Source organism: Thermobia domestica, chromosome 4, assembly GCF_964235325.1.
Source record: "Thermobia domestica chromosome 4, izTheDome1.hap1.1, whole genome shotgun sequence".
Taxonomy (NCBI): Eukaryota; Metazoa; Arthropoda; class Insecta; order Zygentoma; family Lepismatidae; genus Thermobia; species Thermobia domestica.
In genome coordinates, this window is record NC_137457.1 from 292,594,221 (window position 1) to 292,621,713 (window position 27,493).

The 27,493-nt window shown below is 35.7% G+C and overlaps 1 protein-coding gene across 3 annotated transcripts in view; it reads left to right on the plus strand.

Annotated features, from left to right (window-relative positions):
* Positions 1-27,163, plus strand: part of LOC145684171 (uncharacterized) — a 52,619-nt gene extending 25,456 nt beyond the window's left edge. Inside the window, exons 2-9 of one of the 3 annotated variants that reach the window (XM_081756163.1) lie at positions 877-1,077; positions 2,995-3,550; positions 5,835-6,159; positions 7,883-8,050; positions 11,024-11,230; positions 15,475-15,675; positions 21,737-21,911; positions 25,122-27,163. In XM_081756163.1, the coding sequence (XP_081612289.1) occupies positions 877-1,077; positions 2,995-3,550; positions 5,835-6,159; positions 7,883-8,050; positions 11,024-11,230; positions 15,475-15,675; positions 21,737-21,866 (1,788 nt within the window). In that variant the 3' untranslated portion in view covers positions 21,867-21,911; positions 25,122-27,163. The remainder of the gene's footprint in view (positions 1-876; positions 1,078-2,994; positions 3,551-5,834; positions 6,160-7,882; positions 8,051-11,023; positions 11,231-15,474; positions 15,676-21,736; positions 21,912-25,121) is intronic. The other 2 variants (XM_081756162.1, XM_081756164.1) reach the window with 2 other exon arrangements.
* Positions 27,164-27,493: the final 330 nt, after the last annotated feature.

A 27,493-nucleotide genomic window follows, 5' to 3' on the forward strand; every position in this document is an offset into this window, starting at 1 on the left:
ACTGTCCATTTGTGTAACAAAAATCTTAACTGGAAGAACAATCGGAAGAATGACCATTAGGAAGACTAGGCGCAGATGAGAGGACAATATTAAGATGGATCTCGCAGAAATAGGAATGCAAAGTAGAAACTCGATCCAGTTGGCTAAGGATAGAAGTTAGTGGAGAGCTTTTGTGAGCGCGGTATTGAACCTCCGGGTTCCATAGGCTATAAAATTAGTTTGTTAGTTAGTTGGCTACTTGTGTAAAGCTTAAGGCACAGGACGACCAAGCGATTCCTCTCACGTCGTTGGATTGGGCGATATGAAAAAGATGACTTAGTGCTTTCCCATGGCCTTCAAGAACTCCCAATCTGACAGTTTGTAATTTTTCCTTTGGGAGCATGCGAAAGACACAATGTACGTTTCTCTACTACCAGCAATATTGGGTGAGCTCCAGGAGCTCATTATAGCTTCATTTATGGCCATTAGTACGTATAAGCTAGAGTGCATGTGAAACGAACTAGACTACCGCATAAATGTGTACCGTGTGCCAAAAAAAGCCACTCTAGGTTTCGAACTTGAACAATTCCTATATATTTTCATATATAATTCGCTATTGCATATGTTATACATGTTTTAGTAGAGCTCTTTCAAACCCGATAAATCATTTATAATCACCCGGTATAATAAACCAAAATTAACTTCTGGATACAAGGTGAGTGTCATTTTATTTCAAAGTTAACTTGTTTCTCTTTATGTATAATAACATAAAACTTGATCCATTCATGTACATTGACAGAAATTCATGTAAATTTATTTTATGACACACTAATTAGTGTGCTTTTCGGTGTGTGTATGCATATGTATTTTATACGTATATAAAACATTTTTTATTAGGTAAAGAAAGAGGATCCTTTTCCCAAGATGTTGTGTAGAAACTGTGTGATCCAGCTGCAGAATGTTCACAGTTTCCGTTCTCAATGTGAGGAGAGTCAAAAGCGTCTAAAGCAGATAGCAAAGTCGAAAGGAATCGAGTTCAAAGACGAAGAAGAGGAGAAGTGGTTGCCAAGAGAAAAGAGGAAAGTCGAGAGATCTATAGTAAGCTCTTATCCATTTGTTGGCTTAATTGAATAGATTTCCGTCTACTTGTACTAATGAATATCGGCTTAATTAAATACTTTACTATCTAGTTATACTAATGGATATTCTTTAATAGAATAGTTTGCTATGTACTCGTACTAATGGATATTGTTGTAAGAACCGCGGTGGCTTAGTGCTAGAGCGTTCACCTCTGATGCATAGGGTCCCTGGTTCGATCCCAGCTCGCGCCATGTGAACTTTGTGGTGGACAAACACCGTGTGTGTGGGTTTCCTCGGGGTTCTCCCGTTTCCTCCCACTTTCTTCATTTCACCATTTAATTCATTTATCATCATCACCGTCTCCTTTAGCCTAGTCGGCATAACCGCGGGATGTAAAACTCAAATATTTCATTTTCATTTTATAATGGATATTGTTTTCATAGAATAGTTTTTATCTACTCGTACTAATGGATGTTGTTCAGTAGAATAGTTTTCTGTCTATTCGTACTAATGGATATTGAGTCAATGGAATAGTTTTCTATGAACTCATTCTAATGGATAGTGAGTCAATAGAATAGTTTTCTATCTACTCGTACTAACGAATATTTAGTCAATAGAATAGTTTTCTGTCTACTTGTACTAGTTGATAAATCAAATAATTTCATTATTTCTTATAAGAAGGAAAGTACAAGGTACTGAATATTACATTTTCGATTCCAAACAGCACAGTAGCTAAGTAAAGAAAGCTTATACCGGTATACACTACTTCCCGAAAAGGCATCGTACACCCCCCATACCTGGCAGAGCAACAGAGTCGGATGACTTGCCTAATAAGATGTTGGACTCATCTTTACTGTTGTTGTTGTTGTTTTTATGTTTTGGAAGGTCAACAAATCCAAGGGAAAAAAACATATCCATAATTTCTGCAGGAACACAAGAGGCGAAGATCCTGTTTATTACTGTTGATGACTATTGTCAGTGAGTTATGAATAGATCGATTCCATTAAGCCACTCCATTCATATTCTACTTTGCAAACATTCGGTAATACATCCAAAGGGATTTATTGAGCTATAGGTGCCATTTGTTTTCGTTACGTTTGTCTTCGCCGTTTGTGGAACTTGAAGGAATTTTACAACAAATAACGGTAGAATTCATGTTGGAGAGTGTTTAAGAAGTAAGAAACAAGTATCAGCACAGTTTGTTTCATCCCGCCACTTACTGGTCAAAATTTTACCAGGTAAATATACTGCAGCTGTTCGTAAATCCAAATGAAAGGCCACTTTTCTGTTCCGGTACTTAGAAGAGTAAAACAGATGGATGTTATAAGAATTTTCTTGAATTGACCATATCACCTACGTCCCGTCGTAGATGGATGGGAGAAAATAATATACAAGATAACCAAAGAAGTTCTTGCTGTTTTTGATGTCCCGTTTGATAAAATGCTCACAAAGAGAAAACAAAGTAACTTACGTTTCGGAAAAGCGATGGTGGCTTAGTGTGACAAGTGAAATGCGCCAATACGGGCATATTGTGCACACACAACATGGCCAGTGTGGAAGAGAAATGAAAGTATCATAAGCAGCTCGTTCACAGTGTTTCCTGCATTACTTTATGGTGGGCGCGTCAGCAGCAACACCAATTCGTTGAATAATCAGGCATTTGGGGAAAATGTTTATAGTAGCTGCCTTTGCAATTTCAAGTCGTCTGCTATGTTGTCTAACGTGTGAGCGATGTTTATATTTTCTAACCTTCGGCTTGCAGACAATTATTGACTGGAAACCTGTACTCAAATATTTCAGTCTCAAATGTATGCTTAATTTTTATGCGTTAACCATAGGTTGCCAACCTTATGACATTAAAGGTGAAATTTATATGTTCGCATCTTATATAACCCTGCTGCCGAAATGATAATCTCTAATTTATTTATTTTCCAGTACGATGACGATTCGGACTTGGACAGCTGTAGCTGTAGTGAATCTGAGACAACTTTAACCAGTCCAACGAAGGAAAATGATACTTGTGCATTCAAAAAATTTAAACTCTCTCTAACGCCTGTCGCAACAATTCCAACTGCAACTGTTACCAGTACATGCAATAATTCCAAAAGAGAGAGTAGTACTAATAGTAATAGTAGTAGTAGTATGGATGGCGTAAAGAATGTACAAGCAGCATCAGACAACACAGAAATTGTTAACAGCAATAATAATAGAACCAGTGATAATACGAAAAATTCTGAAGAGAAAGGTAGCCAAGTCACGGCGACTGAGTACATTAATCAAGGTCATCTGAAAACCTGTAACAACAGAAAAACGTCAGGCAGTGATTGTGAAAAAAATCGTTGTGAAACTTCTAATGATTCAGCAGAAATATCCGATTGCCAGACAGAACAACATGAAATTCATTCGATTTTTTTAGATCCACCCAAAGAGGAACCCAATGACAACACTGATGTGTTTGAGGAGGAGTCAATAATGATCAAGGAGGAAGCAGGTAATAGTATAACTTTCTTTAACTTGGATTCTTTTATTATTATTATTATTATTATTATTATTATTATTATTATTATTATTATTTTTTTTTATTTTTTTTTTTAAGTTTTTGTGTTTCGCAAACAAGGTTATGAAGGACATGATATACTGTTTACGTGGGTTCCGTATCAGAACTGGGGCTTGAATCTGGTGAAATTGACGGACAGACCATTATACTATTTGACGGACCAACCTTCACACAGCATAGACCGATGCCTCCCACACTACCTCGCCTCCACTGTCTTTTGAAAGGCCTCATGTTGGGGCATCGTTATATTTGCAGTCCAGATGATATCGGCCACTTTTGGGAGTATCGGTATCGGCAAATGGGCACCAATATTTACCAATATATTTTCCGAACTTTTTTCAAGGTGCCCATGGTCAGGATAGCAGACCCGTAATTTGAATCCCAAACGGGACAGAGGTTTCGATTCAGAAGAAAATGCTATGGAAGAAACCCACAAGACGCTGACTGTCATTATTTTTTCCTACTTACTGGTTAAAAACAATTAGTTCTAATGTTAATAAATAGTTTTATCGTTTTCAACTTTTTATAGTACCCACAGCAGCACGCATAATTTTGTAAATAATAAAAATTTGTAACGGTAGTATTCGTTTGCATTACATGTATGTAATAGAAGCTAGTAAATACAATGTAACTATCAAAGTAAACTATCACTCTAAATATAAATCACTGACTCTTAGAATTAAGTTCATTTTATGTGAGCTGGATTATATTTAGAAGAAATATAGAGTTTGTGTGGAACCTCATGTGAAATTCTGCTTTTTGTCTTTGTATGTCAAATTTGGCCTTATATCTAATATACCCTATTACAATGTTGATTATTTCATTATTCTGAAAATTCCTGATAATGTATAAGAAATGTGTCCAAGAGTATCGGTATCGGCAGTATCGGCATCTTCAGTATCGGGTATCGGTGAAAAACTGGTATCGGTACACTCCTACTGAATATGTTCTGTCAGTCCAGTGGTTCCTTTCTGTCATGTCTTTTTAAATGTCCGGTGTGTATATCGGGTGTTCTAAAAATAGTGCCCACGAATAACAGAGCGCTGTTCTACAGGTCAAAATGAAGCGAAAATACTATATAATGGTATACCCTCCGGAGCCTGCTTCAGCCACTTTGGAGAAACAAAAATTTCAGTATGTGACTTCGTTGTAGATTAACTTAGAAACCATTAGCATCGCTCTACAAATCCATCAGACGGTTACATCGATTGTTAGGATAACAGGTGGTGCTAGTGTCAATGTCTGTCGACTTTAGTTGCAATCTGGAGGGAATTCATGTAACTGTTTGATGGATTTACTCTATGGTTCTTTGTCTGCGACGTTGCCACATAGTGTGATTCGGATGAGGACTTGAAAGGTATACAATTATATATTGCTTTATTTTGACTTGAAGAATAGTGCTCTTTAGTTCGTGGGTGCCATTTTTAGAACACTCTATATATGATTCTTCATAGATACTTGCGGAATCAAGCAGTTTAATGAAGAATCTTTTATAACATGTTAAGTTTTTCTCTGTATTCTATATACAAGAGCATTAAGATGGAATGGCATTTAAAAAAAAAATAAAAAATAAAAGGCAAAACAGGAAGATGAAAAACAATCACGTGATCAGGCTGTTTTTCTGGCGCCAGGAATGCACTGTGATGTCATAACCTATCTGGAAGTATGTAGTACCATCGTGAGCAATGAAGTCATAGCACGCAAAACTACCTGACTACCTGACTGAGTAAAAGGCATAGTAGAACTGAAATACAGCTTAAACTTTATTGATCTTAATTCATCGTCTAGGGTGTTAAGAAATGTTAAACATATACACGCAATGCCGCTGTCTATAGGTTAATCTTGTATAATTTCCTAAGTAAAACTTTGTTTCCCTATTTCCATATATATATATATATATATATATATATAATCGTCTGACGATTGTACACCTAGTCTAAGGGGGACGATGCTGAATCAAATGAACGAAATAGAATGAAAAAAGTGGGACAGGACAGAAAATATCGAGAAACTTATAAGGTGTTCGTCCACAACAAAGTCTACTTGATACTAGCTGAGATCGAACCAGGTGACCAACACAATCATATTTTGGTCTAGCTTCCGTCTAGATTTTTTTTTTAAAGCTCGCTTATTTAAGTTCTATGTTTGGTACTGAGTTGATAAGTTCAGGTGTAATAAATCATTCTAACTCCAATGTTCTATTGTCTTTTTTAATTAGACGATGAAGATTTCAAGGATCTGGTAGACCGTGAATTCACAGCCCGTGATTGGTACGAAATGAAATGTATCATTCAGCAAAACCAGTATCATTGTGAGAACGCTTCGTGGTATAAAATGCAGAAATACTTGTTCCAGTTGCCGTACCTTAAATGTATGAAATGCAAATATTGCGACCTGAAAATTGAGGGTCCTGTAGCGAATTACCAAAATCATATTACCAGTGAACACAAGACTATTGTTTTATACCCTTGTGATATGTGTGGATCCTATTTACCACTAGATACATACATTGTTCATTGGTGTGATCATCAGAAGAAGTATAGGTGAGTATAGTCATATAGCCGTATAATCGAATATTGTATAACTACATGATTTGAAAAAGCACAGAAAGTAAAGTCTGCTAGTGAACTCAAAATCCAAAATGTCCAAAATGATCAAAAGTGGAAATTTCGGTGTGATTTCGTTCTTCTTTAAGTTTGTAATCGTCACTTCATGCACTTGAACAGTGTAATCCAATTCATCCACAAAATTATAATAATCACTTTGAGAAATCTTCTCGAAATCCGTCTAATTCTTCAGTCACTGGACTCATACCATCATCTGATTTTAATTAAGACGAAGGATAGTTGTTGTTTTCCAAAAAGTATATCGAAACTGTATTATCTGTTCATTGACAACGTGTAGAAGAACTGGCCAACACAATATCCTGATGTAATCCCCTTTTAATTTCTTCCAAACTTCTAAATGAGATATATCTTCATAATTCGTTTAAATAAAGGCTGTCTGACAACTTCTGGAACGGCCTAGAAATTTCGAAAATTCTGTTCTAATTCAAATCTGTAGAAACGTGTCAATTTATTTTAAATGAGGAGTTTATATACCGAGTATTATGTTCCTAGTTTGAGGGGCTCATGAGATACCCCATTTTCCGCATAAATTTTATTCCCCTCCCGCCGATATACCATAGAACATGCATTTTAATCAAATTGACATGTCAGAATTCCATTCGAGATACTTGATAACTACATTCCAGAATTAATTTCAAATGGTTTAACCGTTTTCCCGTGATTTGATCAACAAGAAATAAAAATGGATCTCATGATCCATTTTTATGTCTTAGAAGAATAGTTTTGTTTGTTTGTTTCTTGTTCATGAACTGAGAAAAAGAGAATAGATTTTCCAGTGCATGTTCTTTTGTCTTTTAGTTCATTTCTACAGATCTCTACACAAAATAAACGAATGATACAAGAAATAGTTGCACTGATCAGAATGTAACTGTATATATAGGGTGTTTCAGCGATCTGTTACAGAATCTAGAAACAACTGAGGCAGTTGAGCAATGCAATGATCAATCAAAAAATGTTAAAATAGCGACAAGACTATGCAAACAATACTAAGTATTCTAAGTAAATAATTGTAAAAGAATATAATTTTTCATTAAAAACTTGTAACATATTCTTGTATCTATGAAACTACATTATTACAAGATTTTGACAGTATACATACATCATTCGTGTGAAAATATTATAGAATCATGTAAAATCATGTCTGGGACAAAACATATGTAAACTGGTGTTATTTGGCATATGAATATCTATACATTGTGATGATAATATACATTTTATGTTTCTGTGTTAGTTTATAAAATACCATTAATATATGATAAATATTCTCTGCTCTGAAATCATTAGAATTTTAAAACAAATTTTAGTGGACACTCTAGTGTAGCCAAATCTGTACAGTGCGTGCCATTAAATCGAGGCACAGCATTCGAGTCCGGTTTTTTATCTGATGGTCTAATTTTATGGGGCGACTGAAAATCCTTTTGAATTTAAAGCAGGCAAATTCTTGTTTCGGTCCAGAAAGAGAAAAGTAAAAGCGATGGTAGCAGATATGCGGACCACAGATCACTCAAACAGAAGCCTTCGGCTTGTAATAGCCCTTCGCGGACTGTTGCAGCACGGAGTTTAGTAGTTTTTCGTTGCTTAATTTAAAGGTACATGTTTGATTCTTCATTAATTATTGATTTTTTTTCTTCTTTTACAGCTGCCCTGTTTGTGGTCGTCGGTTTGTTTACGAGAGTCAAGTCCAAAACCACAAAAAGAGAAAGCATTACAGGACAGTTCTCCGCTTTGACTGTGATCGATGTAACATGAAATTTAATTCGGAAGAAGGTTTGGACACACACTTGAAATCTCACAAAACTGAGGAAGAGTAAGTTTACATTACTGTTAAACTGTTTTTCATCGCAGATTACTTGCGAATTACATTGATATTATATCGTGGAAGTTATTTCTTCCCAACTGTGTTATCATCTTGCTTAGAGTACTACAGGATGCATCAGTGAATGGGATATTTGTGCAACGCTTTTTTATTTTTTTCAGCACTGGAATGAATTCAGTCACCGTTATCAAAATGGAAATAATGGGCCGCGGCGGCCTAGTGGTATATCGTTCACCTCTGGTGCGTGGAGTCCTGGGTTCGATCCCATCCCGCGCCAAGTGAACTTTGTGGTGAACAAACCGTGTGCATGGTTTTTCTCGGGGTTCTCCCGTTTCCTCCCACTTTCTTCATTCCACCATTTTCATTCATTTCTCATAATCACCGTCTCCTTAGCCGAGCCGGCATAAGTGTGGGACGTAAAACGTAAAGATTTCATCTCATTTTTAAAATCGAAATACTTTCGCAATACTCTTCATCAAATAGATAAAAGAAGAAGTGGGAAGAAAGTAAGGGACAGAGGAGTGGCAACGTGTTGCAATTCAAAGTTGGGGTTCTGATTCAGATATACGACTAACGAAACTAAACGCTAATTAGCCAAGAACAGTTACCTTTTTATCCTTTAATAATTTTTTTCTTGCTGCTGCGTCTTTTCCTGAAGAAGTTTTAAGTTTAGGAGAGTCCCTTGTTTGATCCCATCTTGCGCCAAATGAACTTTGTGGTGTACAAACACCGTTTGCGTGGGTTTTCTCGGGGTTCTCCCGTTTCCTCTCACTTTATTCATTTTACCATTGTCTTCATTTATTATCATAAACGCCTTCTTTAGCATAGCCGGCATAACCGTGGAAGGTAAAGCAAAAGTTTCATTTAATTTTGTTCTACGAGATCAAGAAATCCATTATGTTCATAAGTCATCGCAGATAACATTAACCTGTCAGGTTTCCATCCATACACAAAAGGTCAACTATGTTTATAAAGATGTTTGACTATGTGTTTAGTTTTTACGGTGATTCCATTTTTCTCTAAGAACTTGATTATTGGAAACATTGCATCCACGATATTATCATCCGTGTTTATTAGTACCCAACCCGATTTTATATATATATATATATATATATATATATATATATATATATATATATATATATATATATATATATATATATATATATATATATATATATATATATTATTGAAACAAATTCTCTCTAAGAATGGTCAATCCTTATCCTGTGTGACATAAGTTCACAAAATTCAATACACCAATTGTGATCATCTTCCCCTAGACATTGATGTGCATTTCGTATGGCTGAAACTTAGTGTCTTCTAAGCTTTACTCAGAACTTCCTTGAATATGACCTGCGTGATGTATTTGTCGGATTGAGATATTTGGGTCGGCAGTGACGCTCCCAATAATTTCAATTACTGTATTATCATCTGTCTTGGATCGGCCTGAGAGTGGGCAGTCAGTATCACTGGGTTTTACAAAATTTCTCTCAAGTTTGTAAAGTTCACACCAGTTCGTTCGAAATGCAATTGGCTAAGTCATCTAGCAGTCACATAGTACTTTCACACACATCCTCCGAAAAGGTAAATAATTTTAATGTCTTCACTAGAACGTGTCCAGTTATTTTGTAATACTGCAACACTCGTAAACAGAAATGCATACGGTTAAACAGAACTATATCAGAGAAGTGACATTTAGTACAAATACTATTCGTTCCGGTGTTTCGATTGAATGATGACGCAACCCTTACAGATAGCTCCACACTAACAAGTGGATAAATCATCCACACGATTCCACACAGCATACAAACAAACCACACGATTCGCAGTGTGCAGGGAACTAGTTTCCATAGCTAGAGGACGTTTACTGTATTTCTTTGTACGATTTTGTTGTCTTGAAGCGGATTTGAGAGTGGGATTAGCAGCGTACAGCGAGCAAACCCCACACGCAAAACAACCTATACCACCATTTCATTTTCTCGTCAGCACTTCTGCATCTCGACAAGAGACAAATTGCCATTTCGTACAGAGTTGGCGACTCCGGTGTTATTGTAAGTTGCTTTGTGTATTTAAAAAATCTGAATGAGGTACTACACAGTTTGTTGCTATTTGCAACTTTTGATTTGGCCCTTCTCTCTCTTTAAGAAGCGTCCTAAAATCACTGTGGTTTTGTTCGAAATGTTTTTGGTTAGAACTAATTGATGACGTGTTTCATATTTGTCTCATAATTTCCGTGCTCTAAGAAGTAGAGGAGTGGTAATAGCCTTGTGTACACCTTAATTTTGGTATGATATTGTTGATAGGTCCCGTCAAGCGAGCCAAAACTTGTACCACATTATCTCTTTTCTTAAGCCCTTTGAAATTATATATTTCTCTGAAAGCTCTAATTTGTGTCAATACTCCGAATTAAGAAGCAGTGACTCAGAATGATAAACATTAGTTGCGCGAGCGAGTATTTGCAGACTTCATATGAAAGCCCTCGTTTAAAACAATTCTTCACATAAAGATGCCGACACAATGGTGTCTTTTCCGGCATGGTGAATATCAAAAATTATTGTGTCGAAGATGATACTGGTAAGAATTGTCTATATTGTAAATTTGTGCAAGCTTTTAAAAATTGCCTTTTCATATCCCTAAATACATAGTATTATTACTGTATTATTATTATTACTGTATTATTATTATTATTATTATTATTATTATTATTATTATTATTATTATTATTATTATTATTATTATTATTATTATTATTATAACTACAAAAATATTATCATCCTCTCTGTTTATTTATTTATTTATCTTATTTTATTAGTTGTTTGTCGTTTGGTCTTAGAGATGGACATAGAAGTTTGCTTAAAATATTGTGCTTTGTTGCATGTTGTTTTTGGAAGATGATAGAGCTCTCCTACGAACTACTACGAACCACTAACTTCTTCTGAACTACGATAAATTTCTTTTCAGTTTCACAACAGAGTTTAAGTTGGAGGTGGTGGATTATGCAGAAAAACATGGGACTGTGGCAACGGAGAAGGTTTATGGAGTTCCAGATACGCTCATCAGCTATTGGAGGACTCAAAAGCGATGTTTGCAGGCTGGAAAGCGAATAACTGAAAATATAAAGTCAGATAAACATATGGAAATACTAGAAACAGATGCTGAGAACATGAAGTAAGTTCTAAGGAGAAATGTCCCTGTTAAAAAGAATATTGAAATCGTTGATTGTCGCAAAATACGGCTTGTAAATGTTAATTGTTATTAATTTCAGCTATGTTAGCCATACCCGTTACATATCTTTCCTTTGAGGTGTGTTCCTCCCTGCATTGTGCTAAAGAGGACCAGCGTGTTTCAAGGTTCCAAGTCCATTCCTACATTAACTGCAGTGCATGAAAAAAATATCTACCTAATTATGCACAAACATACAATGATATGTACATCAAATTAAAGGAAATTTTATGTAGAATCCAAATCTACTCACAGAAGTTACGTATCTTTACAACAATTGGTGATATTCAACAAAATATGTGGGAAAGAAAACACAAATCCGTCATGTTAAATGTTCATTTAATGGATAACTCGTTGTTGCTTTCAGTAAGATCCGCGCTCAATAAGGTAATCCACGTTCCAAGCATGCAGTATGGTTTCTGCTTCCTACTTGTTGTGTAGGTGCCCTGGGTTACGTAATTGTGTTGTTCTAGTAGTGTTACTTTTACTGTCAAATTTGAAAGTGATAGTTTAACGCATAAATATTGATTTACCGTTTATAAATTATTGATATCGGACATCGACATGGGTAAAACGTGTGACATTACACCACAGAAAATCACTAGAATTAAAACATTAGGTGAATGTGGCAAAACTAATGCTGAAATAACCCGGATTATGCAACTGCATAAAAGTATAGTGGGTAGGCAGCTGGCCAAAATTCGGGAAGCAGGGTGCATATAAAGTAAAAGAATTGGCAAATGTTGTCGAAAAATGGAATTCTCGCCTAGACAGAACTGCACTGTGACGGTTGTGTCTTGCAGACAGGTTTGAATCATCAGCAAATTTTGCTAGAAGTTGGAGGGAAACATCTGGTGTCGACGTTTGTCCGTGAACAATGAACAGGTTAAAATCAGTGGGTTTGCTTACACATAGAGCTGTCAGAAAGCCATATATTATACCGGAACAACGTAAAAGGCGCGTAGATTGGGCCAAAACTCACAAGGATTGGACAAGTGAGCAGTGGCGCAAAGTTCTATTTAATGATGAGACGAAAATAACCATTTATGGCAATAATTCACGCACTAGAGTTTATCAGTGTACTGTAAAAACTTCCAGGTACTCTACCAGTGTAATGATTTGGGCATGTTTTTCTTTTAGTGGAATTGGTAAAATTCACATTTGTGATGTGCTGTTAATGCATAAACTTATATTCTTGAAACGACAATGATACCTGCGGGTAAAGATTTATTCAACGGTGGTTCTTTTATTTTTCAAGACGATTCTGCCCCCTGTCATCGTACAGAGTTATAAAAGACTATATGCTGTCCTTACGTCATGTTACCCAATTTCCTTGGTCTAGTAATTCGCCGACCTAAACCCAATTGAAAATTTATGGAGTGTTTTGAAGGATAACAAGGCAAGGCATCCTACAACGAGAACTGAGTTCATTGAGTTCAAGCAATAAACGACGTCTGGCAAGACTGCATTTCAATAGACACACTACAAAACTTAATAAACTCCATGCCACAACGATGCAAAGACGTTATTACTAAGCGTGGACATCCAATCAAGTATTAGTTTGAGTCAAAATCAATTGGGTACGCTTCACTTAATTTCACTTACTTTCACTTCACTTAACAATTGACTTCATATTTTGTTAATTATCATCAATTGTTGTAAAGATACGTAACTTCTGTGAGTAGATTTGGATTCTACATAAAATTTCCTTTAATTTGATGTTTGATGTAAATATCATTGTATGTTTGTGCATATTTAGGTAGAAACTTCTTTGAAATCCTTATAAATACATAAAATTTCAAGGAGTTGCTATTCATTTTTCCATGACTGTATGTATATATACGAGGCTTGGCAGGAAAGTAATAAGTAGAGAGCAGATGTTAGGCAAAATCCTATACCTATTGCTTAGCGTTACATGTACCGTATGAAACAAAAAAGTTCTGCCGTTCATTTGAAAAGCATTTTCTTCGATTTAAGGATTAAAAAAAAATATATATATATATATTTCGTATCTTATTTATACTATACAAATATTATCTATTCTGTGCATTTTCTTCAAAATCAGGATTTCATTTTGATTTTCTAGGCTTAATGCTTAACGTTTTTGTCTCAGGCGTGGAGAGCGCGGGTTCTATTTATGCTCACAGTTAACACAAGAGCGGAGTGACACAAGAAGGTGTCTATCTGTAAAGATGTCACAAAACTACGAATGACTAAAATTTATCAACTTAGTCTCCCTGAAGTGTAACACATTTCTGCTCCGTTCCTTAGCCTAATGTACCTCCGTGATAGAGGTATTGGCTTTCATACTTTCCACAATAGCAATGATGACTGCATCAATGAGTTCCGTACAAATGTTGGCTTAAGTTTAGAAAAAGTACATAAGAAGTGCGATGGTGTGCCTATGTGCCCCAAATTGGTGTGCCTATGTTTTTTTGTGTCATGAAACAAGTTTCGAAGTGCTCTCTGTCAGCACGGATGCGTCTGACGTGGCTGGATCAGGATTCTGTGTCGTTTTCGGTCGGAATGAAAATTCGTAGGATCTCAACATGTAGTGAGTTTTCTCATGAACAATTTACCATTTCATGGTGCACTCTTTTCTTTTGCCAGAACTACGCTTTCCATAGTCTTACGGCAATATTCGAGAACGAGATGTTACATTAACCTGATGTTTTCGATGAAGTAGTACAGTGAAGAAATCGCAAGAGAACTTGGGAAAACAAATAGAAGAAAGAAAGTGGCTATGACAAGCAGCTCTTACCATCTACTTGACTGATTTTTTATTGTTTTCTTTCTCGAGAGAACTGAAAGATGTTTAATTTTCAGAAATAATCAATAAAAATAGGCGGATCAATAAGAAAGAATCCTCACTGAAGAAAGCAAGAACTGTGTATGAACATTTGAAAATTTCATTGGTTGATTGGTGGCATTGGATTTAGCGTCTCTTTCAGCACAATTTACGGTGAAATCCGAAACATTGCAATGCAGTCACATTTCAAGACTCTTCTACCGGGAGTCGAGCACCAAAGCCGTGCGTGCTAGCAACTGGTCCAGCGGAGAGGCCACTGAGTCTGTATCACGTCCAAAGTAAAACGTGCAAGTGTTTTGTAGAAAATACTCCTAAACCTGTTAGATAGATCGAGACCTAGGCTTATTGTTTAGAAAGCAGGCGAACAAGAGGCTGGTACCTTGTGTTTCAACAGTTGCGAATAATATCTAGCAATGCATTATATCTGTCCAGGCTACTGTAAACAGCACAATTTGTTAGAGGTATTTTTACTTGTGAACAAAATGAAATAAAATGAAATATTTTTAGTTTAACGTCCCACGATTATTCCATTTAGGCCAGGGATGCAAATAACGACTCGCCCACCCACTCGTTTGGGGCGAGTGGTTCATCAGTGCGGACGAGTTTTTAACATCATACCGAAGATAAGTAAGTGATCTCTATTTTGGGATGTGGGCTAGTAGCTTCTTTCTTGGGCTAGTAAAATTTTGTTGCTTATTTGCATCCCTACTTTTAGGCTAAGGGAGACGGATAATTAGGGCAAGTTAATGATGATGGAATAATTCGTGGAATGAGAGTGTGAGAGGACACGGGAGTACCTCGAGCAAACCCCACAGACACAATGTTATCCATTACAAACTTACTTGGCGAAGTTTACTGGTGAACAAATCATCCTGACCATCGATGAAGGTAGCAAGGATTACTGAAAGATGAATAATTGCGATGGGTCAAACAACAGGATGGAACATACAAAACATGTAAATAAAACAATCCATCATATTGTAATGAATAAATTGTTGAATTTCCAGGTTTCGAATAAGAATTTCTCGGCTGTCCTGGAAACGGAACAAGACCGAGATATACAGGAAATGCTAGCTCTTTATAGTGGTTCAGTGGAATACAGAACACACTATTCACTCTCAACATTTGGGTTTTGATAGATTAACCACATTGGAATGTTCCAGTCCGTGTGACATGCTGATAATATTACGTAAATTCGCAAAATATAACAAAATTATACAATGTAAATCAAACAATGGATACGTACAATGCATTATAAACAAATTCAATATATCGCAACTCAGAGTGTAATTCAAAATTTAACAAGATGATTAGTTTTCTTAGCTTTTGCCAAACCATTGTAGATAATTACTTTTACAAATATTTTATAATCTATTTTCAGTTTGACAGTAGAATTTAAGTTGGAGGTGGTGGAATATGCTGAGAAACATGGGAATCTAGCAGCGGAGAGATTTTATGGGATCCCTGAAGGAGTTGTGGGGCTCTGGAGAAGTCAAAAGCGATGGCTACTGACAGGAAAGCGAGTGGTGTTAAAGACAGCTGAAGTTCTCCAGTTGCTGGAAAATAATGATGAAGACGTGAAGTAAGTTCTAGGATTATAGAATATTAAAATAATAGTTTCCATTTTCAATAGTTATTGCATGATACGATTATCCTAATAATATGCAAATATTGTAGTACGTTATTTTCATCAATTGCCTTCATAAAGCTGGTTCGCGAGTTACGCTCCAAGGAAAGAACACACAAGGGCTGTTTAATAAAGATTTTGTGTGACATATTGGCAATAGAAACGTAGCGTTTTATTCTATGTGTAGTTCGGGAAATGACATTCGAAATTTTTTCGTTACAAAACTTCGGAAATACTAATCGGAATATTATTTTCCTGGTATTATTTCAACAACTAACCCTGTTGCCTTTGTCGACCAGACCTATACGAAGAGCTTCGGTTTCACAAATATTTTTTAATTTAATCCTTTTTAAAATTAATTTAGTCCCTTTTTTCTCAGAAAACCACAGTCTGGAACAGTGGGATATCGAAGAACAGGGTGTTGGGTGGAGGTTGTAAATCCTTCCCATTGAATCTTTCATATACTCATGAAGTAGAAAGAATTTAAATTTTCTTAAATCTTGAAAATTTAACAATATCTGTGTGTGGAGAAAGATTAATTTAAACGTATGGCATTGTATCACTTCTGAATTCTTATCCAGGGAAAGCAAGAATACGAAGAGTTATTATTATTATTATTATTGAAATTAAAGGTATACCATTCCTAACGATTTGAGTCTTCATCTAATCGTGCAAAGCTAATCAAAGGTGGGAGAAAATGTATCAACGATTGGTTGAAGCATCACACCATAATTGCATTGGACAGGAGACCATAGTTAGATCCTCGATTGTATCATGACTCATACATATCCAGGATTTCTCAAAGGAAAGTATTGCGTCGCACATTGCGCTACAAGATCTTGTAAGAGAAGGGGTGTTAAGTCAAAATCCCCGAGGACTATCCAGAAAGTAAATCACGTTTTGGAATAAAAAGTAGACAAGTGAAAGTAGATATGTTTTATTACATACATTTTGAAGCCATACTCTTACTTTACTTTTCGATATAGTCGCCTTAGAAGTTTATTCACGTATCATAGCGATGAACAAGCTTGTAAATTCATTTTCATAAAATGTTGCCACCTGTGACTTCAACCATTCCTGCACACCAGCCTGAAGGTCTGCGTCATCATCATAACTCTGCGTTGCTAGCCAGGTCATCATGTTGGAAACAAGTGGTGATCATGTGGTTTGAGATCCGGGCTGTATGGCAAATTGTTGAGAACCTTTCAATGAAAGGCCTGTAAGAGTTCCTGAGTCTGCTTGGCCGAGTACGGACGGGCGTTGTCATGAAACAGCAGGACTTTTGCACTCAGTTTTGCTTGGCGTTTGTTTTGAATCGCTCTTCGGAACTTCCATAATATAATATTTTTCAGCGATAAATGTTGCGCCACGTTCCAGAAAGTTGATTAGCAGTACACCTTCTCTATCCCAAAACACAATAGCCGTAAGTTTTCTTGCAGACATGGTTTACAAACATTTTCTTGGTTCTGTTGGTGATCTGGTGTGTTCCCACGCCATTTTTTTTTAACGCATTTAACCCAACTCTTGTCCCCAGTAACATACGATCTATAAAGGAATCGCCGTGTTTGTTATGGGTTTCAAGGAGTTTTAGGGTGGCTGTCATCCGTTGAGTTTTGTGTTCCTCTATCAGAATTTTTGGATCCCATTTTGCACAAAACCTACGGAAACCTAACTTTTGGGTCACAACTTCTTGCAGTAAGCTCTTTGAAATTTGAAGAAACTCGAACGTAAAACGGCGGCTTTCACGAACCTTGTCATTGGTCTTTCCGACTAGTTCTGTCAGAATGCTCGGACGCTCACTTTGATCTTCATTGTGAACATTTTGTGCGGCCATCTTTAAACTTGAAGCACCAGCACCTCACTCCACTTTCATAATCACATGTTTACCATAAACTTCACATAGTTGTCGATGAATGTCAATCGATTTAGTAATTTTCGCCAGCAAAATTCGTGTGACCGACTTCATTTTACAACCGGCAGGATTTTCAGTTAAAACATTTACGTTAACAGTGTATTATAGACAGAGGAGAAACAACATGAACTTCACACGTTAACAGTGAATGCGCACTGAACGGGCGGAAGGACCTGCACGAAATGGCGGCTCTCGCCTCGCCTCTAGTAGCATCCCGCCGAAACGTGAGTGACTCTCTGGGCAATCCTCATATTATTTTTACGTATGTGGAAAAGAAAAACTATGATGAAACTGATGCATCCCACTGAAATAAACAATTAGGCAGGGGGAGGGAGAGAATATCGAATCTTATATTTGGAATCTGAACATAAAGGAGTGGGAAGACATGTTTTTGTGAAAATGAACAGTATCAGGGATAGAAGTGAACATGTATTCTATAAAATACAATATGGAGGAGATATTATTATTATTATTATTATTACACTTGGAATATCCCCTCCCATCGAATATTTCTTGCTAAGCCTATGATCAGCAATAACTTTATGAATACTACATATACTAACTCACAAGCTAGTTGTACCATTATAAAAACAAATATGCTACTATTTACAATTGAGTAGCTGTAAAGAAGGTCTGTTCATATAACTTCAAGGTGTTCTGTCACCTCCATTTGCGTTTGTTATGCGACAAGGCTTGCAGTAGAATCTTGATGGTGAGTGTTCTCCCTCAGCAGTATAGAGTAAACCAAAGGAAGAGATGGATGCGTATTCTAATCTTGGAGCTATCAAGGAATAGGCGCCTTAATGTTACAGGGAGATTTCAATTAATTCGAACAATCTGCTGACATTATTAAAGCACTACCTATTTTGTATTGAGGAGGAGAAAAAATGAGAAAAGGATTTGTGGCGTGACTTGTGGTTCGGATTCCATGTTAACCTCATGTGGTTCGAATCGATCTACGTCTCATATAGCCTCGCTACTGAATGGGACGCTAAACTCAAATCTAAATAATCAAAGACTAGGCGTACGTAGTACTGTTGTATAACCTTTATGTTGTGTAGATGTTGCCATGCGATATTTTTGTTTCATGAATTGGACACCGTACATGGAGCCAACAGTAGTCAACTCAGAGTTTTCATACTATACGGTACTTACCACTGAAAATAGTGGAGAAATGAAAAATAATTTACCTATAAATATACGTCTTCATATTCCAAGAGAGCTCGGGGAAAATCGATTTAAATAAGCCGTAAGATAGAGATTATTTGGACATAATGGGTGACGGAAAAATCGATTTACTCATACACAAAATTCAAGTTTAATTACAGAAGTTCGTTATATTATCTATCCATACACAAATTATCACGTGATTTTATTTACAAATGCGTTTCGGTTTGTTTTGCGACATTTTACAAATACTTTGACGACCAAGTGCTAATCATCTTAAGTAGTACACTTCTTGGCTGTCCAGACCTTGGTGAATCAGCACCACACACTGTTGGTTCAGATTTCGTGTTCGGTTTCTACAGCTTAAAACGATAACGTGTGTAATCTGTATTTATTTTGTTCATTTATTTTATTTAATATTCATGGCAAAAGTGCTGTTTCATATGGCACTAGCTACATAATAGAAGAAGAAATTTTATAGTAAATCTCATGATCAATGTTGTTTGATAAATGTTTATTTTTCCACCGCTAGGCAGAAACTGTTCGTTTACTGGTTGTCATGACAGTGTTCTGTTGCCAGAATAACAGTTTTCGTTACCATCTTATTTGTTTATAAGTAATTATATATATATATAGTTCAGCAAGACGCCATTCATTAAAGACGTGAATCCAATCGCTGCAAAGCAATTCATAATTGATGCAAAATATAGTGAGTTTTTAAGTGATTAAAACGTGTGTAATCCTTTTATATATGGTGTATACTAGAAGATTTTAACAAATCGAACTGTGGCGTTATATAAAAATGTATGGTGGTTCCGCCCAGGAATATTTTTGAAATATTTTTGATTAGATCTGAAGTAGCCAAAACTGGACTAACCAAAACTGGATCATATGTTATTGAGAAATCGACGAAAGATTTATACCAGCCGAAGGATGGAGCCTGTTCCAGAAATTAGAGCAGATGAACAGTCTTCTGAGATTCCTAACTCGGGCCTTCAAAATTTCATGCAGCATATGAAGAAAGAAAGAAAAAATAAGAACAGTGGAATGCAAACTTGAACGAACTAATCCCAGATTAGAGAAATCTGCCGAACATCTGAAAGAACAGTTAGTGTTGTCACGTACACAAATAAATAGCAAATTGGAACAACAAAATTCCAAATTGGTGCGACTTAAGTAATCACAAAGTACCAAGCTAGAACAATTATCTCTGAGTCTGAAAAACAAGTTTGACGGAATGAAAGCACGCATATATGCTAATTACACTCAAATCGCAGTTACAAAACTAGTTTTAGATCTTAAGACTAAATTAATGATTAGTAGTGAGAATAACATAAACCCTCCAACCAAAGAAGTTGTAATGGAGTCACAATGTATGATAGTTATTCCTGAATCACTCCCAGCAGTTTCCGTGCACAATTATGAAGATGAAAGACTATCAGCGAATACAGCTAGGGAAGATACCAGTTCCGAATCAGAGAGTGATACGGATGAGGAGATACCAGATCGGGATTTGAGTTACGTAAAATTTAGACAATTAAGATCTATAAAATCTATTTGCCGGTAAAGTTTAGTGATCTTAAAGTTTTAATTAAATTTAGCGGTCGTGTAGATGACATCCCGGCGAGTACATTTATAGAAAAATTTGAAGATGAATGTGAATTAATAGCATTAGTAAGTTTAATTTCCTTAAAGTTTCACCTCATGTGTTAAATTGCCACCATGTTCAGTTTGGTACAAAGCTATTAAAGATGGCTTACCTAATTAGGAAGACTTCAAAAATATTTTGTTAGCCAACTTTGAAAATAATTTTATACTGGCAAATAGGGACGCACAAATCAGAAATAAAAAATATGATAGCAGCGCCCGAACGAAAGAACACAGTTACGCTGTATTTCATCTTGTATTGGCACTAATATTAATAAATATAATTCGTCATTAAGAAAAGAATTCAAGTACGGACCTAATTAAATAATAAAAAATGTTACATTTTGGATGTGCCTTTTTCGTCGATTAATTAAAATATAATTAATTATTATGAAATGAAATATAGAAATGTGATAATGAAATAATATGAAAGTATAATGTTTTGTAATGATGAAATGTAATTTTAATATACGAGAGCAATTCATAAAATAACGTAACCATTTATAAACTATATAGATTACATTACGGTCCAGGGATTCTTTCTCAAATTATAAACAATTTAAGAAGTCCCTTAGTTCGTGAGCCATTATTCAACGATAACGTATGTAATTGTATTTATTTTGTTCATTTATTTAATATTCAGTGCAAAGTGTTATTTCACCTGGCACTAGCTACATAATAGAAGAAGAAGAAGAAATGTTATAGTAAATGTCACAAATAATCTTGTTTAATAATGTTTGTTTTTCCATCGCTAGGTGGAAAATGTTCGTTTACTGGTTGTTATGTGTTGTGGTTGCCATGATAACAGTTTTCGTTACCATCTGTTTATTTGTAAGTAATTATGTATATAATTCAGCAAGACGCCATTTATTAAAGACGTGAATCCAATCGCTGTAAAGCAGTTCATAATTGATGCAAAATATAGTGAGTTTTTAAGTGATTAAAACGTTTGTAATCCTTTTATACGATATATACTAGAAGATTCTAACAAATAGAAGTGTGGCATTATAAGCTGTTGTTAGGCTGGTGAAAGGCCATCAAGAACCTCAAAAACCACAAAATAATAACGAGTGGACTGTTGCCAAGGTCATACAAAGGTGTTGAACATATCACTTAGCAAAATGTCATTTTTGGAAAATAAAAACTGATTCACAGACTTTTACTCTATCATGTACATTAGGAGGTCAAGTATGAAACAAGCAGGGGTCAAGGAAAGATAAATGTAATTTAAAACTAGAAAATGAAACGTGCAAAGAACTGTAAAATTTGATGTTCTGTTATTATGCTTAGTTCCAGAGCTAAAGCAGTAGAAACCCTTCAGCAAAGCAGTACGAAATTATCCCACTGCGAGTCCTGCGGAGAGACTTATATGGATCAAAGTGAATTCGAAGAGTATTGCGAAGAACATAGTAAAACATGAACAGTATAACTACTATTCGTTGGTTTTCAAGGACCACTCTAAAAGGTAAATTCTAATTTTTATATGGGAATTTCGTTATTACTTCGTGTATGACAATGACTTTTTTCTCCTTAATGCACAAATGCTTAGGGACCATATTAAATTATTGAAACCAGAATTTCTTATGTGTACAAGCTGTTCTGACATATTGTTTACAAACTAATATATCATCATCATAAGTATTCTGCCGTTATTGGCAGATCACTTGCTGCAACTGAGAAGCTTGCATGCTCCAGAGTCTTTAGCTAACCTCTTCGCCTGCACGTACGATTTCTCTGTTTTGATATCATCCATTAATTATAGTCTCCTTCGCTCTCTCCTTCTCTTTCCCTCCACCATACCTTCTAGCACGTCCCTTATGATACAGTTCCTTCTTACCCAATGTCCCTACAAGTTTCTCTTCCTCTTCTTAATAGTATCTAAAACTATTTTTTTCTCCTCCACCATTTCTAACACCCTCTCATTCGTTTTCCGTCGACCCAACTAATTCTTTCCATTCTTCTTCTCACCCACATTTCGAAAGCTTCCAGTCGTTTTTCATCCTTTTTCCGCAATGTCCACGTTTCTGACTCATACAGCACAACACGCCACATGAAGCATTTTATGTCTTTTTATCAACTCATTATTCAGGTTCCCACAAAATAGTATTTTCTTCCTCCTAAGGGCTTCTTTCGCCATTCCTATCCTTGCTTTTATTTCACGTTCACACTTTATATCATCACTAATACTACTATCCAGGTATCGAAAACTAATCACCTGTTCTACTTTCTCCTCTCCTGTTTCTGTATTTGACACCGACTTCTTCGTTCCAGTCACAATGGCTTTTTTCTTTGTATTATTTATTTTTATCCCATATTCTTCACAGCCCTTCCTCACGTTTTCTAACATCTTACTGATTTTCTCTTCAGAATGTCCAACAAGCGCCGTATCGTCAGCAAACCGTATATACCTAATCATTCTACCTCGTACCGAAATGCCGTCTTCATTATGCAGGCTCTTTTTTTACTATCTCTTCTAGATAGATATTGAATAACGTACGCGATAGATAGCATCCCTGTCGAATTTGCCTTCCAATTGCACTCCCCTTTGTCATATAATATAGTGGTTATTACATGACTAATATATAGTGATTATTTATTAATAAGTGAAGGTCTAATGTTATTGTGGACACTCTAGATTGTTCTCGTAGATTGCATTATTTTTATTCCCCGCCAAGTGAACTTTGTGGTGGACAAACACCGCATGCGTGGGTTTTCTCGGAGTTCTCCCGTTTCCCCCCACTTTATTCATTCCACCATTTCATTCATTACTCATCATCACCGTCTCCTTTAGCCTAACCGGCATAATTGTGGGACGTAAAACTCAAAGATTTCATTTCATTTCATTTTGCATTATTTTTGTAAAAAAGAAATCAGCTGTATTGCTTATTATACCAGATATAATAGTTTGAACATTATATATGCAAGCGTCTTTCCTTTCCAGTCTGCAGTATTAAAAATAAGTAAATAAATAACCTAATATGTACAAGTATTTGCTTCTGTAATTACCTGTATAAAATTAAGGTATTCTTAATTAATACTCTTTTTAAAAGGGGCCGCGGTGGCTCAGTGGTAGAGCGTTCACCTCTCGTGCTAGGGGTCTCGGGTTCAAACCCTGCTCCCGCCAAGTGAACTTTGTGGTGGACAAACACCGTGTGCGTGGGTTTTCTCGGGGTTCTCCCGTTTCCTCCCACCTTCTTCTTTCCACCATTTTATTCATCTCTCATCATCACCGTCTCCTTTAGCCTAACCGGCATAATCGTGGGACGTAAAACTCAAAAATTTCATTTCATTTCATACTCTTTTTAAACTATAAGTATACTGATATTAACATATGCTCGTGCTGGTCTCCACTTATAAAAAGAAGTTTAAGAACCGTTGCTATAGAATAACAAAACTTAAAACCACAATAATTACAAGTAGACATGGTTAAAATTAAAACAGCTGCAACTCACATAGTTAAATAATAATAATTTGGCGCAACTATGGGAAAACCCACAATTTTCTGTACAGTATGTATATTATCAGTACTCTCTAAGTTGCTCACGTGGGTCTTGGACTACCGACTTATTTGTCTAAGAGCTTGGCTGCACTCGTTAGGCTTTATTACTTTGGTCCAATGTCAAATTCGTCTTTGTATTTTCTTTCCAGAAATACACATTGCAAAATACTTGGATATTAGACTGGTCAAATTTTTTCTCATTTCGAAACATTCCAAAAAAAAATCTAAAACATCATTGTACAGGAAAACAAATAGGAAAAGGTCTGCCAATAGGAACCCGAAGCAGATTGAGCCAAAATATTGGAGACATGTAGTCTAAAAGCCAGCAGCAAAATAGATGCAGATGTATCCAATCTAAGACTACTTACAATATTGTTCTTCGCTTCCCACTTATTTCTTCCATATTTAACGTAAAACAGAATCAGCGCCATTTTGTCCGAAAATCGAACCACGCACACCATTAAAACACACGTGCTTTCTTCTTGTTTACGCAGAAGGTTGAAAGAAATGTAAATGGTCATACGAGTTCGATTTTCGATGGGAGTATACATGGTTTGGTCCTGCATTATTAACTCTATATTTAACTTTAAATAAGCAGTGTAAATTGACGTAAGTTGCGTTTAGTTTGTGGGCCGCAATGGCTCAATGATAGAGCATTCACTCCTCGTGGTGCATGGGATCCCTGATTCGATTCCAGCACGCCCAAAATAGGCTTTGAGGTGGACAAACACCGTGTATGGGGGTTCTCGCGTTCGTCCGTTTCCTCCTACTTTTTCCATTCTCATTATCATCATCGTCTGCTTTAGCCTACACATCATAACCAGGACATAGAACTCAAAGATTTCATTTTATTTCAAAGCATTTCTGTATGTAAATGATCATAATAACAAGAAAATTAGGAAAACCAAAAATGGATCAAAAGATAGCGATTTTGGCCAATAATTATTTTTTGGATCAGGGCCACATAATTTTTGAACAGCCCTTAAATCGAGTTATCGTGTTTTCTACGGAATAAGCACATCATACTGGTTTAACTGATAGTTTGGGTTTGGCTATACTTTATGTAGTTCTCCAGATGTAAGGCCTACAAGAAAATTTTAGATTGAAATATATTGGATCTTTTGATCCAAAAATAATAATATTAGACTAAATTAATTAATGTTGATTTTCTTTTAGCAGAATTGCCAGGAAGTGTAATGAACCAGGATACCAAATGCAGAATATCACTGTTTTTACACAGATCGTCCGAAATAATATAATATTGAGATAACGGAAAATTTAAAAAGTGCCTTTTATAGTAATGAAGATAATAGAAGGTGCTGGTAAGAAATTAACTGAATCAAGTAAATATTTAACCCTAATTGAAAAGGTGAACTCAGTATGTATACTGAGAGTAAATAGGGGAATTAATTTATTGTATAGAATAAATTAAAATTCAGTGTGCTGTTACTATTTTGTCTTACGTTAAGTTGGGCTAGCAGTGATGAAACTGCGCTAATGTTTTTTTGTAGCAAAATGTGAATGATCTCTTTATCCCAGTTTTGAATATAAGGAGGAGTTATTAGTTTCTTTTTGATTTATTCATTGGGGATTAACATCACTTCTTACAATAAGTAAATTAACTGCCATAGAGTTTCACAGCCCATGTGGGTTTGTGGTGAACACACCTTGTTCGTGGGTTCTTCCATTTTATACCACATTTTCATTGCACCGATGCTTTCACAAATCATCCGTCTCCTTTATCCGACAAAGCATAACCGTGAAACATAAAACTAGGAATTTCGTTTCATGATTTCGTAGAAACGTTGAACAGATGTGAACAACCACACAGTATTCCAGGGTGTCTATTGGTCACGAAAGTCACGAATGTCACGAAAAAGTCACGAAATGTAGCTTTGGGGTCACGATTTTTTTTAACTGTACAAATGTAAGTACAGATTGGAAAACTTTGTTCTATAAAAATTCAAAATTCACCACCAAAATTGTCTGTGGTTGGGTTTAGACGCTACCAAATCGCAAGCAAAGTACGTTTCTATAGCATGGATGAAAATTCGGCTTAATTCGCTCTTGAAAATGTTACGAAATTGTATGATTTGTTAAAGAGAAGGTCACGAAAAAGTTACGAAATTTCATTTTGGAATTTTAGTAGACACGCTGTATTCGCACGCAGTATTCGGAACGTGATCCGTGGATGAAGATTCGTTTGTGTCGCCATAAAACTTTCGCTTCGACAGTGGATGTGTGCTAGTATCTCTCCGTGGCCCGATAGACAAACAGTGGTAATCCCGAGTATTTGCAGAAGGTTGAGTATCTCACTTGTAGTCTTACCTAAGTTATGCAGACGCACAACGGTTTTCGTATTCTCGTTTATACTGTATCCCATCTGAAAGAAATTACAGGGACAGTTTAGACATTGTGATCTCAAACTGCCTTCTCTATACTATCTTCACGTAATAAGTAATGTATTGGCAGTATAGAATTTTAATATTTGTTGGAGTGTAGTGTACAAATTTGATTTGTATGTGCCTAGATAGCAAAAGCAGATCAGTGCACTTTATATCAGATTCTATTCAGTGACATCACGTATTTCCATCTTTACGTGTGCTTAAAATACGGGGTGTTTAAAAATGCCATATTCTCCGTTTGCTAGCCTGTAGACCTCAATGAGAGTACATGGATTTATCGACAACTCAATTCTCAGAAGAGAATAGAGCATTGCCAATCTTGAACGGAATTATACGGTAGCTCGCCGTACCTCTCATTACGGATGTGCACAAATTTCTATTCAATCAAACGAATTTGTATTATTTTAAAACTAAAGACAGGGTACATTTTTACGTTAAAGATTTTTCTTTTTTACTCAATTTTACTGTATCGGTTTTTGCCATCCAGTCATAAAACATTAATCTTCCATTTTCAATATGAAGAGAATATACATTATATAGTTTCTTGTAAGGTAAACTGGGTGCCTTCTTTTATTTCGATGTAGCACTAAAGACAAATGGTAGATATTTTATTAAAACTGTAAATATAAAATGTTATATATATTTCTAAAATGGTCATGATTGATTGTAATCTACAGTGTAATATTTTCTATTAGTTTTTTAAGGGGTATTGTTACTATTGTAGTGACTTATACATATTAAATCTAGTTACAAATATTTGAAAGTCTTGTTATACAATACAAAGTAAATGCAATAAATATTTTCTGTATAATATATATTGAATGTAACTTTCTTAAACCTGATATTTATAAGCTTAAAAGGGATGTATTTCTGTTTTGTCCATATTTTGTCTTTACTCTGTCCATTTCATATTTTCATTTCATGATTTCCTGCCTACCCTATTCCAAAAAAGTATGACTGCATTGATTAGATGGCTGTTTGACCTAAAAAAAATGTCCAACTTCGAGTATCTTCGGAAACAGTAAACCAAAGATGCCAGGTTCGAGACCCCAAGTCAATCTTTGTTATCGGGAAAAAATGTGCAGATGTGTGTTTCTTTTAAGTGTAATAAAACATTTTGAAATATTATTACGTTTTAAAAAA